At 32.6% G+C, this 17,094-nt stretch overlaps 1 protein-coding gene and 2 pseudogenes across 1 annotated transcript; 2 read left to right on the forward strand and 1 right to left on the reverse strand.

The window, feature by feature from the left end:
- Positions 1-1,755: 1,755 nt before the first annotated feature.
- Positions 1,756-4,608, forward strand: LOC120215748 (putative casein kinase II subunit beta-4). The gene is made up of 5 exons (XM_039213329.1): positions 1,756-2,315; positions 2,836-3,054; positions 3,407-3,516; positions 3,605-3,770; positions 4,376-4,608. The coding sequence occupies exons 1-5, from the start codon at positions 2,072-2,074 to the stop codon at positions 4,504-4,506; spliced, it is 870 nt and encodes a 289-aa protein (XP_039069260.1). The 5' UTR covers positions 1,756-2,071; the 3' UTR covers positions 4,507-4,608.
- Positions 4,609-7,845: 3,237 nt separating this feature from the next.
- On the forward strand, positions 7,846-11,091 carry LOC120215756 (annotated as a pseudogene).
- A 497-nt stretch (positions 11,092-11,588) lies between these two features.
- Positions 11,589-12,640, reverse strand: LOC120214438 (annotated as a pseudogene).
- Positions 12,641-17,094: the final 4,454 nt, after the last annotated feature.

The following is a 17,094-nucleotide window of genomic DNA, read 5'->3' on the forward strand; positions in this document are numbered from 1 at the left end:
TAAACTATCACTTTTATTCCGTTTTAGTACTTAAATTTTTATTTATTTCAAAATCATACCTAACATTTAATTTATGTTTCACTTGGTACCCACAGCTAAAAATGCAATGGAACTATTAAACGTGAATTTTTATAGGAAATTATATCATCCATCACTCAACTATTTTCTCACTCTTATTTTTGTCACTAAAGTTTAAAATTTTTAGTTTAACTACTCAACTTTCAAATTATTAATATTTTAATCAATCTAATTTTTTATTAATAATTTTTGTGACATGAAATTTATTATTATTATTTTATTAAAATATAATTGAACTAAAAAAATAAATTTGAAAGATAGAGTGATTAAATTAGGAATAATTTAAAAGTTAAGTAATTAAACTATAGAAAAATAAAGTTCAATGACCAAAATAGGAATGATAAGATAGTTAAGTGATGAATGGTATAATTTACCCATAAAATGTGTTGACAGTTTTGCTAAATTTTTAACGGCGGAGTATCAAAACGAAATAAAAATAAACGTTAGATATAATTTTAAAATAAAAAAATTAAGTACCAAAATAAGACAAAAATAATAATTTAAGTACTAAATATATAGTTTACTCTTTAATATCATACGATATGAAGTTGATGTTGGGGTTATATGGACAGCAAATAGTCTATTAAAAATATTAAAATTTAGAGTAAATTACATATTTGGTCACCTATAGGTCTTCTATTATTTTTTAAAATTATATCTAATATTACATTTTGATCACCTGCTATTAAAAAATAATGATGATACTAACATGACATCTCTTAAATTATTTTTTAATGTTAATGTGGCATTACCTTAAAGTGACACGTTAGTATCATTGTTATTTTTTACCGATGGGTGACTAAAAACAGAACAAAAACATAACAATATATATATATATTTTTAAATAATAGTTGAGTGACGAAAATAAAACTAAGTAACATATGACTAACCAAATAGATTGTTATCTTAAAATTTATGATAAAATCTCATTAATTATTATAAATAATAGGGTAAACTACAAGATGACCCTTTTTATTTTTGGTTAATTTTAGTTTGATTACCAGTTTTAGAAAAATGATGTCACTTATATTTCCAATCTCTCTTATTTTAGTCACCGACTCTTAAAATCGATGACATTTAAATACGAGTCCATCGCCCTTAGGTTTAAGTTTGGTGTTACCAATTATGTCGCCCTATATGCATGACGTTAACATGTAACTCGAACGACTTAAGTGCCAGCTATACCTGTGATGTATGCTTATGTTATATTGAATCGATACTTGTGTGTTTGTTGAAATTGATGCATTGATGAAGTGCTTAGTAGGAGATAAGTTAACAAAGAGTTAGCACAATAATCATTTTTCAAACCAATTTTTCCAACAAAAAGTATCATTTTTTCAGTTTTTTTATTTGAGCCAATAATCACTTTTATAAGCATTCCTAAACGGCCTCTAAATATACGTATCACAGTTAAATTGAATATCGAAATGCCAAGTTTAATAGATATAAATTTAAGAAATACTATTTCAATATCAAGTGACAATATCCAAACAAGATGTAAGTACCGAATTGAAAGAAATTATTAAACTCAATTACCATTTTATATAACTAATAAATTTAAGGGCCTGGTATTGGAATTGAAGCCCTGGCCATGAGAATCCAAGAAAATGATTTTTAAGCAATAAAAAAGATATCGCAGGAAGAGGGATTGAAAAATTCACCAAGGCAGCAGCAGCAAGCAAAAGGGTAAGAGAACAAGAGGAACACAAAGAAAGCACCTTGAGGAGCTCGTGTTTCTAACTTTCTTATTCCCCTAGTTTTTCATCGTCTTCATCTATCCCTTCAGCCCTATCCTCTTCCTTTTAGCTGTCCTCCCTTTTCAAATTCTACAAGAAAACGGCAGTCATTTCCTCGTCCCACCATTAATCGTATTTATTTCTCAATTCTGGGGTTTCGTCTCCTAAAAGCTTGGATTTTCCTCATTGTCAGAAAAAAAAATTCGGAGGTTTTGGGATTTGGGTGGTGAAAATAATTGCAACAACAACACTAAGCTATGTACAGTCATAGAGATCGAGCAGGAGGGTCGTCGAAATCGGAGCTAGTCGGGGGATCGTTGGATCGGAAGCGCTTAAACGATGCGCTGGAAAAGCAGCTAGAGAAGTCGTCCCCATCCACTTCGAGGAGCTTCAACAGAAAAGACAAAGAAAGGTCCTCTGTTCCTTCAACTTCCATTGGTAAATCCCAGCTTGATCAGCGTGATTCACACTCCGCATCTCTCTCCAAAGCCAAATGTGATGGTTAGTTACCTATCTGTCACTTTCCTTCTTCGTTTCTGCTTTCTCTTTTAACCCCGTGATTAACATGTGACGAATCGAGCATTTGCTGATGCATTCGATTATTTTCGAGTCAATTTGATTTGGTAGGATCTGAGTTTGTAAGTGTTCGTCGGCAGCTCTGAGCTGATGCATTTGTGTATTTGTATGTGAGAAGTGTTTAAATAATTTTAACTTCTTTATTAGCTATGATTTTTTGCACAATTCCGTACTTAGCCTTTTCCATTTCCAATGTGCATTTTTTGAAAGTCAAATTCTTGAGAACATGGCTTGTTGAAAGTAGGTTGTTGGTAGGTTTTATTCAATTATACTTGTGTTTTCCATGTATGGATGTTTGGAATTTTGATGCATTGCCTTCTTTCTTATTTGATATCATAATAAGTTTCATGTGTTGTGATATGTCCTTGGTAAGCTAGCATTGGGGTTTTAACTATTAAATGTGAAGTTCTTCTTAGTTATCTGTTAATATTGTCCTTGATTGCAGAGGAGTCTGAAACAGAGAGTGAAGAATCAGATGTTAGTGGTTCTGATGGAGATGACACGTCTTGGATCTCGTGGTTTTGCAATTTGCGAGGCAGTGAGTTTTTCTGTGAAGTTGATGATGGCTACATCCAGGATGATTTTAATCGTTGTGGTTTGAGCAGTCAAGTTCCATATTATGACTATGCGCTCGTTTTAATATTGGATGTTGAATCTTCCCATGGTAAGCACTTTCTCATTGCAGTATACAAAATTTGATGAGTTGATATTCACTCATGGAGCTGCTATTACTTCCCAAATTCTGACCAGTTTTTAGGAGATGTTTTTCAAAGCCTGTATTCATGTAGTGTATCTTAACATCTAGTTTGCCGTTATAATGCTATTATCTATATTTACCTATTTTTTCTGTTTTTGTTAAATTATTTGCATCATCCCTGTGGTGTGTGCCAGTTTGCTTTGAATATCATTTTTTTTCTTTTTTTAAAGTAGGGCTCCTACTTTTGTTTCTATCAACGCATCAGCCATCCATGCACGTTGATTCTTGCTATCAAGTAGACGATTTTTGGGTTTTACAGGTGATATGTTCACTGAAGAGCAGAATGAATTGGTTGAATCGGCAGCTGAGATGTTGTATGGTCTTATACATGTCCGTTACATATTAACCAGCAAAGGAATGTCTGCTATGGTAAAATTGCTGTAACTGTTCATTCGTTTGCTCTCCGTTGACTTTTTCACACCTTGTATACAAAATTCTACTTGCAATCCTATTTCAGTTGGAGAAATACAAAAATTATGACTTCGGGAGATGCCCGAGAGTCTACTGCTCTGGACAACATTGTCTTCCTGTTGGTCAGTCAGATATCCCTCGTTCAAGTACCGTGAAAATCTACTGTCCGAAATGCGAAGATATTTACTATCCTCGATCCAAATATCAAGGCAGTATCCTTTCTATTTCATCCACTACTTCACTGTCTATTTATGGAGAATCAAAATACCTATCGTTTGACTTCTCTACTATATTGCCCTTGTGGCATCTGACTCGCATTCTACTTGCATCTTACTTAAATTAATCATACTTGTCTTCTGAACTACCTTCCTTGTGCATATTAAAATTGTCCCCGAGTAAGCCACATGAAATTACTTATAATTTTTATTTTTTAAAAAATTAGTTACTTATAGTTGATCTACTTTAGCGGGAGACACCCTATTATTTTCCGCCATTGCTATGTTGCCATTTTGTGTTTGTAGTGTGAATATATCCCCAGTTACGTCCCAAAAGTTATGATACCTGTAGGATTTTTCTGATGAACAACATTATGAAATTAGCAGATGATAGAGTGGCCACGCTCATGAATTTATCATCTTCCTTGGGTCAATTTTTGGGAGAAGTTACATGTTTCCAAATGCCCTTTAACAATGTCTCTGGGTTTGCAGGCCTTTTTTGTCTGGGTAGGTGGAACCAAACATTGGTATGACTTGTTGGTTCTCCCTATTTCCTTTTACCAAATCATGGATACATGCTTAATCTTCTTGACATTAACAAGAAATCGATGGAGCTTATTTTGGGACTACATTTCCCCATCTATTTCTAATGACATATGGATACTTGAAGCCACAAAAGCCGACTCAAAACTACATCCCGAGAGTTTTTGGCTTCAAGATCTGTAAGGCCTGATGACTTGAGATCTCCTATTGTAGGACGGTGGTGCTTCTCACTTGCCCTGGTGCTTCTTTCACTGCAGTGGATAATGCCCTGACATACAAGGTGATGAAGTGCCCAAAAAATAGGAACAATTGTTGGGGTGTTTAAAAAAAAATGAAATTATGGGCTGTTAGTTGAGCTCAACATATATGTATTTATTCATGAATTGAACAGAGCACAAATTGGCTTTTGGTATCTATTATTTGTTCGCTTGCTTTGCTTTCTGCTTCCTGGATACTTCCATCTGCTGTTTGTCCCTGCGCTGGGGTCAAAACGGAAACGGTCCATAGAATAATAATCAAAAGACATTGAAGGAGCTCAAATCTGGGTTTGAAATGGTCCATGATTTATAAATAAGATGGATTAGTTAGAATATATTCTTTAATCCTTTCATTTTCAATAAGCTGAAACTAAGTAAGAGGGGAATATGGGCAGAGCTGCAAATTATGGTGTTCTTTTTAAATGATTTCCTCTCTATTAACCTACTGAGAAATTACCAAGCTTTCTTTAAAGGCTGGTTCATGACATCATGATGAGCAATTGAGCATGTAAGAGTAGCTTTGGGATAATCATTTTGACAACTATGTACTGTTACTTACTTCAAAGAAAGAGCTGATTGTATGATTTTATGTTTAGGGTGTAAATTTATAAAATTTTAATAGATAAAAACTAAATTATTAATAAAAAATTTTAAATTATATAAATTTAAAATTTTCAGAAAACCTTTTCAATTCATCTAAGCATGCCATAATAAAAAAAAATTCTCTTACTAAATTTCTGGGGTTCCAAAAGGACAGCCAGTGTACTTGGAACTTTGATGAAATCAAAGCTTTAGGCTCATTCAAACCCTCCATTTTTAATGTAAGATTTACATATTTTTTAAAAAAAAAAACAATGGGCATTATAATTTTCACATCTAAAACGATTGGGCCCTATTTGAGACAAAACTGAGTAGAAACAAAATTGCGAGGTTTTAAGGTAATTAAACACCTTAGAGAGGTTTGTACCAAATCAAGTTGTGCCACGTGGGTTTATATTATCGGCTGCTTTGAATGGTCACTTTTTGAACAGGTACATATCCGTCCTGACTCCTGACGTTGTCCGCAAGTGAAGGCGGCCATCGATGATCAAATCCATAAGTCATAATATTCAAAATATCCCCCAATATTTTATAAAATGTTAACTTTAACTCTCTCTCTCTTCAATATTTTAACCTTTAATATTTTATTTTTGAAACAAAAATATTTTTTATGGATGAAATTCTTAATTAACATATAATTATCGTTCTAAAAAATGAAATAATTTTATAATAAAATAAAATATTAAATATCAAAACACACAAGAAAAAATTAAATGTCAAAGTTACTATTTAATCAAAATTCGATAATATTTTTTGTTTTATAATAAAACATTTAGATTAAAATACTCCTAAAAATAGAAATCAAAATATCTATTTTAATAAGCGTCACAAAATATTTTTAGCATTATGTCAGTCTAAAAATACAATATTATTAACAAATTAAATTAAAAGTCATTTTCACAAGTGTATATTTTACTACTCGATATCAATAAAATTTAGAATATACATTTTTTATTATTAATTTTTTAATTATTTTAATTACAATATCAAATTTTAGTTTTAACTGTAATTATATCATGAAGTCGTTAAATTTCAAATAATATTATGATATGAAGAAAACAATATCATTTTGTGAGGCTAGTGATGTTCAAAATAACATCGTTTTAGACTTTTAGTCACTAATTTTTAAAGGTACATCGATTGTTTTACTAGTTTTTTTAAATAGTTCACTTATATGCACTACAATTTTTTATCGTTGATAGTAAATTGTCATTAGTCATCGGTTACCATTCGTCATAAGACTAATTTCAAAATATTTTTATTTCATCCATATTTCTTCTCATGATATTGATTTCTCACAAATCCAATCAAAATCGATGAAATTAAATAAAAAAAAAGTCAACAATTTTTAAGGGTTTGAGGGTTCTAACTATTTGTTTAAAAATATGAACGTTGAGAAATATTATTTTGAGAAGCTGAACATCGTACTCATAGGAAGAGCATCATATGATATTATATTATTAGCACGTCAAACCTTTTAGTTGCTTTTTATCAATTTTGAGCAAGTTTTGTTAAATATTAACCTTATGAGAATAAAGTTTAATAAAACATGAACATTTTGATATCAATATTACTGTGAAAAGCGACTGATAGTTGACTATCAACAAAAAAAATTTAATACCTAAAAATAAACATTCTTCAAAATTTAGTGATAAAATCGATACAACCCTAATTAGCACCTAAAGTGATATTCTTTTGATCATCGATAATCATATCAAAATTACTCATCTTAACCATATCATCACAACGAAAGAAATTCATCCATATCTTGGACCGTTAAAAATTAACAACCTAAAATAATATAGTTGAAATTAAACTCAAAATTTAATGTTTGGATTAAAATAATTGAATATTCAATAATATAAATGATGCATCATCCAATAATAATTCATAAAATCTGATGTAAATCTCATAATGTTATATAACATCACTCATAACATGAGTGCTAAAATTAATTTAAATAAAAGTATCCAATACAATATTAGGCTGTGATAAACATCGAATTCTATTCAAACCCTTCAATTTACTCGTAATCTAATTTAAAATCATTAAAAGGATTCTATACATAACTTAATTATTTGTTCAGTGCCAAAACGAAATACCATGTATATCTGTGTGCTTCCCACGCACATGTATTTTACCAATAAAACACTTATCATAAATATTAGAATATTTTTTAAATTAATCACTAATATATGATCTATTGATCGACTAATTCAGATAATGTACTATAGAGGCGAGGGCGACCATTCCGACCTAATTTGCTCCATTCGCAAACATCAAGATTATTTGATTTATTGACCTACTAATTCAGATCATGTACTATAGAGGCGAGGGCGATCATTCAGATCCAATTTGCTCCATTCGCAAACATCAATATTTGAACCTCTGACCTTGATTAAGGAACCTAGTGCCTCATCCCGCTAAATGCAATTTTATTATATGATGTATGTTTAATTTTAAGATGATCAATTTATGTATTTTGATTATTTTTATGAAATACTTGATTTATGTAATTAGTTTATTATTATTATTTTTTTGTAATTATAGACGATGTGAAAATTTAAAAAGAAATTGATTAAGACGATCCTTATCGAAATTGAAAAAAAAGAGAGGAAAACGAGCATATATAAAGAAATATTAGAGAAAAGAAGAATATTTAGGCCAAGAAAAGCTTCTTCAAGATTGAAGAGCAGAGAAAATCACTCCTCTTCACACAAACAAAGGCAAAGGACACTGCAGAACAAGAAAGAGTTTTGAGTTTTTTTCATTTTGATTGAAAGCAAGCAAAAGGGTTTCGATTTTGGGGAGAGTTTTTCCACGTATTTAATGCATCAGAAGAAATCGGAAGTTCAGATCGGGAAAGAAAGCAGCGGCGTCTCTTCCGATTTTAATCCCAAGCCTTCAGCCGCTCATCATAATCATAATAATAATCCTCCGCCTCATCAACCGCAACATTTTAGTTACCAGCACACTTTACATCAACTTTCCGATACAACCGCGGCGGCCAAAACGACGCCGATTTCGCTTTTCCCTCAGATAGTTATCCATAACCCACCACAAGTTGACGCAATTGCGCCTGCGCCTTCTTCTTCTTCTTCGTCTTCTCCGACTCCTTACAAGAGACCCCTTTTGACCCAGACTTCTTCTCTCCCCAGAACCCCAACTTTGTACCGTTTCACGAAGCCCTCTCATTTCACTTCCCCGAATACCACTTCCTTCTTTTCAATTTCCGTTGCTGCTAAATCTTTCGTTTCTCGGATAATTCGTCGTTTCAAGCACTTGCGTCGTCTTCGAGTTCACCTACGCTTAATCCTCCTCCTCTCTCTCCCCTTTTTCTACATCTTAGTTTCGCATCCGAGCAACTCCTTTTTACTCGACTTCCTATCCGCTTTCGCTTTCTCCGCTGCCCTTCTTTTTTCCCTTAACCTCGCTCTCCCTCGCCTCCCTTCTATTCGCTTGTTCTTATCCCGTTCCTTTCCAATTAAGCTCAAGTCGTCGTCTCCATTCTCAAGGTCTCATTTACCAGTGTTTTGGTCAATTGGGTCTCGGTCCAAATCCGAAAAGCGAGCGAATTCGGGCTGTTGGGTTCAAGTTTATAGCAACGGAGACGTTTACGAAGGGGAGTTTCACAAGGGCAAGTGTTCGGGGAGCGGCGTTTATTATTATTATATGAGTGGACGGTACGAGGGGGATTGGGTGGACGGCAAGTATGATGGCTATGGGGTGGAAACGTGGGCTAGAGGAAGCCGGTATCGTGGGTACCAGCAGGGTCTTAGGCATGGATTTGGGGTTTATAGGTTCTATACAGGGGATGCTTATGCCGGAGAGTGGTCTAATGGGCAGGGACATGGCTGTGGAGTTCATACCTGTGAGGATGGAAGTCGATATGTCGGGGAATTCAAATGGGGAGTCAAGCATGGATTCGGACATTATCATTTTAGGTAAAGATAAAGATTGTTTTTATTGGTTTGTTCTTGTTTTACTTATTTTCTAGCTTATGCTATGAATTATTTATGTGTTCGTAATTGTTGTTTTAATTAACGATTGCTGTTTTTGAGATGCACTCTTATTAGCCTAGGTCCTCGGTGTCTGAATATGACCCCCGATTTCTTATTCTTAGATGTTTCAAGGATTTGGGTGATAATGCTTTATTGTACTAAATTGTTAGGAAAGTATAAGGGTGTAGGGATTATAAATTGGTATAAGTGAAGATCGATCAATATATGGAAAGTGTAGTATTTTTTATGTTTAAATAAATCTTTGTAATGTGAAGGTTGCCTTTTAATTCTATAGAATTAATTAGCTATATGCTTCATGATCATAGTTCTGTATTTTACTAATTGTGGTTTTGAATCTTTTGATTTTCTTATTTAGGAACGGAGATACATATGCTGGTGAATATTTTGCAGATAAGATGCATGGTTTTGGTGTCTATCGATTTGCAAATGGCCATTGCTACGAGGGTGCTTGGCATGAGGGTAAGCGACAAGGGCTTGGAATGTATACGTTTAGAAATGGGGATACACAATCTGGTCATTGGCAAAATGGAATTCTCAATGTCCCAAGCACACAGAGCTCCACATATGCAATGTCGCCTGTAGCTGTTTATCATTCAAAAGTGCTAAATGTGGTTCAGGTACTTAGACTTTTCTAGTTTTGAGTTTTAATCCTTTTTAAACATCAATGAAGAGATATTTGGCGCTTTAGGTGATATTTTTCCACTTTACCTATCAATCATTTGGATGATCCCATCTTACTGTCTTCTCAGCTGTTTAATTTGGTATGGCAGGAAAAATAATTGCATGGTCTTGTGCTATTTTTATGTTAAATGTGATCATCCAATGTGAGATAATCATATATGAATCACTTTTAGCAAATCAAAAGTAATGAGTGGAACCCAAGTTTCATAACGATGTAAATTGTGTGAAGGAGATGCCTAATGCTTATTAAGAGTTATGCTCTGCAATGCAACACAGTTATCTTTCAACTTTTGCTTGGTATGAAGGATGATAAATTTCGTAGGATGGAAATTTTGTAAATTGAATGGTTAAATTCATAACTACTTTCTTACTAAGTACCTTAACCCACTAGATTAGCAAATTTTCTATCCTCACACTTTTTCATCCTTCATACCAAGCAAAGCTATAGTCCTCATTGTTTTTCTGTGACAACATAAGTCAATGAACACTGTGTAATCTGATCAAGACTGATTTTATTTAGTTATTGGTGCTACATACAGGAGGCTCGAAGAGCAGCAGAGAAAGCTTATGAAGTGGCCAAGGTAGACGAGAGAGTGAACAAGGCAGTTGCTGCTGCTAATAGAGCAGCAAATGCAGCAAGAGTAATAGCAGTTAAAGCAGTTCAAAAGCAAATGCATCCATAATAATTACAGTGACAACATTCCTAGTCCTACCATGTGAGACTTCAACATCGGCTCATTTACCTTCTAAAATACATAAGAATTGAGTTAGCCGCAAGAGGATGGTGGTTTACGCGACTTACTTTCCAAATTAGGTTTATGTTTTTATAATATTATCTTCTTACAGTCCTCCGTCTTTCTTCAAGAGGCTGTAACTTGACATGTCTGCCATGGACAAAGAGACAGCTAAAGAGTAATCTATCTTTTTAATATTTTTTTCCCTTAAAAAAGAAATTATCGTACGTGCCGGGACTGATTTCCTACCCGTAGAAAGGGGGTTGATAAAGGTTTGATCATGGTGATGGCACCATCCATATATCTAATTAGTTATAGAAGCTGCCTTATGTTGGTGCAGTTTTGTAAAGATGGGGTAGATTATTATGTAATAATATGTAAGTGGTCGTTGGAGAGGCAGGTGAAACCTCATCCAGCTAGTCAATGTTTGTTGAGAACTTGATTGTTTCTGCAATGAAGAAAACCTTGCATCTTTTGTTTTCTTGAGACAAGAGTTGGGTAATTGACCAATGATATCTCAAGTGCGCTTTGGGGGAGACGGGTAAAGGTCTTGACTCATGCTACAGATGATAACAAATTTGCTACTTTTTACCTATGATCATGCTTCGTCTTTGATGGATCACATGGCAATAGTGATTAGAGAAGTGGGCTACATATATGTTTGGATTTTAAACCATTTAAAACAAGAAAAGCCCATTATCATAGTAAAGAGTGGCATGTTTTTTTTAAGATAATTTGAGTTCGAACAAAGCGTGTGAATTTACTTAAATGAAAACAGGTATAGCATGAAAAGATAGCTAAAACTTGAACTAGTGAAATTGAACCAGAGAAAATAAAAGCATCACGTTAATGAGTGCAAAACTAATACATGAAATGACAGCTAAAACTTAAAAAATCAGAGGGCAGGAAAACAAGCATTTCTAAAGAATGATGCAATGTAACCCATCTTAACATCAAGACAGCTTCAATTGAGTCAAAAGATCAAAATATCCCAGAAGGTTAAAAACATGTTCGTGATGCACCGCAGTAAAAGTTCCATACATCAGAAAAGAAAAGAAGAAAACAGAATCAAATTTAACTCTCGGTTTGCTCCCTAAGTCTCCGAATGGTACTCCTGACAGTAACAGCACTTGCAGTGCTGCACTCAAAAGAAAAAGAGAAAATGTAATTAGATGGAGAAATGGAAATTCAAGCAAATAAGCTCGCAAAACATGGCCATACAAACTTACTTCATAGTGTAAGCGCCTCCAGCTTTCACTTTACCACAATCTTTGCATCCCCCAAATGCCCACAGCTTTCCTCTTTACAGCATACTGCATCGGTTCGTGTTAGATTACACAAGCAGCTATCAAGCAACCAAATCATCGTAAACAAGTAGGAAACCGATGTTGACAGGCGAGAAAACTACCTTTCCGCAGAACTCACAGAAGTATTTGCTATGCTGGCTGACCTCCATCTTCTTAATCTGCTTACGCAGACTAGCACCATAACGGGTACCTGAAATTTACCAGACTATCAACATTCTAAATACACAAGCGCACAGGCCCACCATGCAAGTAAAATTTGGAATCAAGCAAATAAGGTACTAGACTGCTATCAACAGTATAATATTCGACATGCTATAAATTCATGGCATTTCTAACACATAGAGTTCGTCTCTTATCATAATATACCGAATTATAAATCGAAATAAACAGTGTGCATACCATACTTCCCGACAATACCGGCCTTCTTCGTTCTTTTCGTCTGCACAAAATTAAAGAGGTGTATAATTAACACCGGCTACCAACTTGAAAATACGAAAGATAAAAGGAAAATAACAGGTTCGATGTATCACAATAAAAACAATTACTTAATCTGTACTACTGATAGTAACTTTGGGTGGTAAAATTAAGAAATAATGTGAAGCAATTCGAATTCAGTGAAAGATATCGTACCATTATGGAGAGCCCTGAGTAAAAACCCTAGAAATGGAATCCCACTCGCAAAGCTGTGATGCGCAGCCAATTGAGTGTAGAAAGATTACACACGCTTAAATATTATTTGCCCTAGAACCCGATCCTAAAGCCCAACTTCGTTTGTGAGCCCATTAACTAACATTGGCCTGTAATAATAAACACTATATGCGTTAACTTGAGTTGTAAGCCCATTAACGAATCTCAGTCATTGAAACAACCGTCAATTCAGTCTATTGACCGACTAATCCAGATCGGATACTGTAGAGGTGATGACGCCCCTCCAAACCCAGTTTGCTCCATTCGCAAACGTCAGGATTCGAACACCTGACCTTGCTTAAGGGACCTAGTGTCTCATCCCACTAGACCAACTAATTGTGACTAATAAAAAAGATAAAAACTTCACACATAAATTAAATAGACAAATAAGAGGATCCTACGAATATAGCGTCCACTAATAAAATAAATGTGATATTAAATATTGAAACTCCATGCTAAAATCAAAGCATACAAACTAAAAATCAATATGTTGGGGAAATAATTTTGAATGTTATGTTTTAAGAAGTTTAATACTTTTCTAGTATACTAAATGGAGTAGATAAATTCAAATAATTAATATATAAAATATTTAACTGAAGATCATTTTCTAGTATATTATCATTAAGCAATCAGATTTTTATTGTTTCCGTACCAAATTAATATCGAACAATAAATAACATTAAACAACAAACTCAATTAGAACCTCGATCTTCCTAATCCAACGGAAGAATCCATGGAGGAGCCAACAACATAAGAAAAATAATGGTTAACATCTCATGTCAGTAGCATAAATACTTTAAAAAAAAAAGAATTGTCCAAATTATACTGTTTTTTCTTTACGAATTTGTGTCTAAACTATTTTTGAATCACTCAGATATCTAGCGTTACAAACGTTACCACTTTAAGTGCCTCGACCGTAACAATTATTATAAAATCCCGTTAAATGACACGTGTCAGAATCTTATAATTTTGAAATTTTATTTTTTTTTAAAAAAAAACAGTTTCCTCAACCCGCTTCCCACCCCCACTCTCCTTCCCCTGCTTCCATGACTTTGTCATGGTCAAACGACCGATTAAACAGTCGACAAAATGGTCGGCTTTCACGGCGGGTTGAAATTTAAGGATTTTAGAATTTTGGGTTTTGAGATGACAGTAAGAGTTGTGATCGTCCAGTGGATGATCGATGACGTATGAGTAGCTAGTCGTCGACAAATGTGTAGCCAGAGATGACCGGCAGTTGAAGTAAATAAGACTAGAATAAGATATTTTAAGAGTTTGAAGTTTTTTATATTTTAAAAAAAAATTTAAATAAAATATTTTAAAGTTAAAAAAAATAAATTTCTAAAATTATCAAATTATAATACGTGTCACTTGACATATTTTTATTGACCGTTAGAATCAAAACACTTAAAATGATAATATTTATATCATTAAAAAGCTTGAATAATTAAAAAAAAAACAATATAATTTGGATAGTTATTTCATATTAAAGGTTAGCATAAATGATGAAGGTGTACACTTTGTGATTCTCTATTAATTTGTATTTTTATTAATTTAAAATTTTTTAAAAAAAATCTCAAGTGGGGTCCACGTAATCTCCCTGGTGCCTGCCGCTCGTGTGTCTTGTTAAGACATGTCACGTTAATCGCATCCATCGGCCTATGTTCTGGGTTTTCCCCTTGATTTACTATGAATGTTGAAACGCTGAAAGGGATTTATGTCCCATAGCTATAACATTTTGTATCGCTCGAAATTTAATCTTCTTATTTGTTTATTGTGAAATTTAGGTTTACAACATAAATCATTCTCTGAATTTGATAAAATTAATCTTTATTTTCTCTATTAAATCAATTCCTAAACTTAGAAAATTAGGTCAAAATAATCTCTATATTTGGGGTAAATTACCTCGTGGACTTTGCAAGTTTATTCAAATAAATCCTGAATACGGAAAACATTATATAAAATAATCTTTAAAATCAACGGTGTTAATATTTGAATATTATATTTACGTGGATCGCTAAAGTAGTGTCATATCATATTCAATGAAAAACTTTAATCTATATTTTAAATATTAGGGTAAACCACACAAATAGTCTATGAACTTTTAGGGTATTTGCATTTTGGTCACCTAACTTTTAAAAATACAATCCAAACATCAAATTTTTAGTTCGTTTTCAGTAAGGTGCATGATGTTACCTCTCGTTAGTTTTATATGATGTGGTAAGTAACCTCCTGTTAACTCTCTTCTTCTTCTTCTTCATCATCATTTCCTAAAATTTTCACCTCTCCAAATACTGCTCAAACGAGACTTCACTCCCACATTCAAATTCATCGACCAACTCCTCATTTTCCTCTCTTTCTCTCGAAGATTCAATATTGTATCCTATTAATAGATATATAACATAATCCTGAACCAGGAATCAATGCTCAAATTCCATCACTTCTCAATCCCTTTTAATTTGAGTTTGTAACTTATTCTAAAAATAAAATATTAATAATGACAAAACACGAAAAGTAAATTGAAAGACTGAACCTTGAATGGAGAGTTAACCGGAAAAGAAAGCTTAGAACCAACCTGTAAAGCAGAAGAAGTTGTTCCGAAAACGAAGATGTCATAACTATTTTTTATTTTTTATTATAAAAGAATCATATTAAAAATAATTTAATTTAACATAATTATGACTTTGTTTTGAAAGGTTTGGATTTTTACTAAATATTGAAAATTTAGAGTCGACATCGACCTTTGGGTTAGGTAGGTCGAATACCTAAAAATATTTTCTTAAAGCAATTTTAAAAAATATATTTTAAAGACACAAATTGGTTTGCATGTTACAAGAATTTCATTTTTAATGATCTGAAAGTCGGTTACATGTCGGGAGGGGTGAGCACTCCCAAAATGCCCAAAATTAATACCCTCGATTATATATTGTCTAAAATGATGTAATTTCACAAATTTGAACTTAAAATTTAAGTTACAATCATTTTATTCTATGATTTATTTTTTAAAAATTAAGCGAATATACTTTTTAAAATATTCAACTCAATAAAAATGATATAATTCACTCGGTTTTATTTTAAAAAAAATGATGTCCTCTTGTTACATAGATTAACGTAAATTGAAATCCATTTATGTTGGACGCAACTCCATTAACTCACGACGCGAAACAATATTACCTTTGAATATTTAACAAATCAAGAAAATAAATGCGTTATTTATGAATGCAATAGTAATAAATGATATAAAATGGATGAAATATTCACATGATATAACAAATAAATAAATAAAATCAAAAGAATAACAATATAGTAAAATAATTAAAACACATAATAAATATTTATTAATTAAAATAATTTTGGTATAAAAAGATAAGAAAATGTTTAAAATGACACATTTATTTAAAGTGAATAAGATATATCTAATTTATTCCTATATAACTATTCTACCGAACTTAATACGTAAACCCACGTATTTAATACAATACAAAAGACATTCAAACTTCAAGTGAACAACACACATATATTTAACATCATAATGAAACCAAATAATTAAAATACTAATGAAAATACCTAACGAATAACCAAAATATACATATACATATACATATAATAATAGTTACCGAAACTAGGTAAACAATTAAGGTTAAAGATTGTAGATAACCTAATAATCCTAAGTTACTATACATAACAATATTATTAAACTAAAGGCCCAGATAAAATATAGTGTCTACGTAGGGAAACTGGCTTTGCTAATATTATGGGAAAATCTAGCTTGGATTAATCCCAAAGCCACCACTGAAATTATAGCAAAAGCAATGCCCTTTCTGAGCAACACCATCTTTGTTTTTTCGGTCAAAGATTGAAGCTTTGGAGTGAGAGGGTTGTGAGAGATAACGTATGTTGGGAGATTTGGGTTTAGGGTTTATTATTATTTATAATGAAGAATTAGATTGAGAGAGAGGAAATGTGAAAATAAAATATGAGTTTGAAAAGAATCAGAAGATGGAAATAGGGATGGTGGCAGGCCATTCAATGAAGAAGAAGAAGAATAGAGTCAACGGGCAGGTAACGTCAAAGACATTACGAAAGAAGAAGAAGAAGAGAGATAACGAGAGACAAGAAGAAGAAGAAGAAGAAGAGAGTTAATGGGAGGTAACATCAAGGACCTTACTGAACGAACTAAAAATTTAGTAATTATATTGCAAGTTTTAAAAGTTGGATGATCAAAATGCAAGTGCCTTAAAAGTACAGGGACATTTATATACTTTACCCTAGAAATTAATATATTAATTATACCAGCTAATTTGTGCGTTTTCAAATTTTAGAATATTATTTGATCGAACTTATTAAATTTAAGAGACGATTTAATAAAAAGAAAATTTTATATGCCAAGTTGATTCAATTTACCAAGTTCAATAATCAATTTGACGAATACAAAGTACATGGGACAACTTCATAAAAATACCAAATTTAAGGATTGATTTGTATTTAAA

This window comes from Hibiscus syriacus, unplaced genomic scaffold (genome assembly GCF_006381635.1).
Source record: "Hibiscus syriacus cultivar Baekdansim isolate YM2019G1 unplaced genomic scaffold, ASM638163v2 tig00000764_pilon, whole genome shotgun sequence".
Taxonomy (NCBI): Eukaryota; Viridiplantae; Streptophyta; class Magnoliopsida; order Malvales; family Malvaceae; genus Hibiscus; species Hibiscus syriacus.

Coding starts and splice junctions, on each gene's coding strand:
- LOC120215748 (XM_039213329.1), top strand. CDS start 2,072: ATGTACAGTCATAGAGATCGAGCAGGAGGGTCGTCGAAATCGGAGCTA. Junction 2,316..2,835: donor CTCCAAAGCCAAATGTGATG/GTTAGTTACCTA, acceptor CCTTGATTGCAG/AGGAGTCTGAAACAGAGAGT. Junction 3,055..3,406: donor GGATGTTGAATCTTCCCATG/GTAAGCACTTTC, acceptor TGGGTTTTACAG/GTGATATGTTCACTGAAGAG.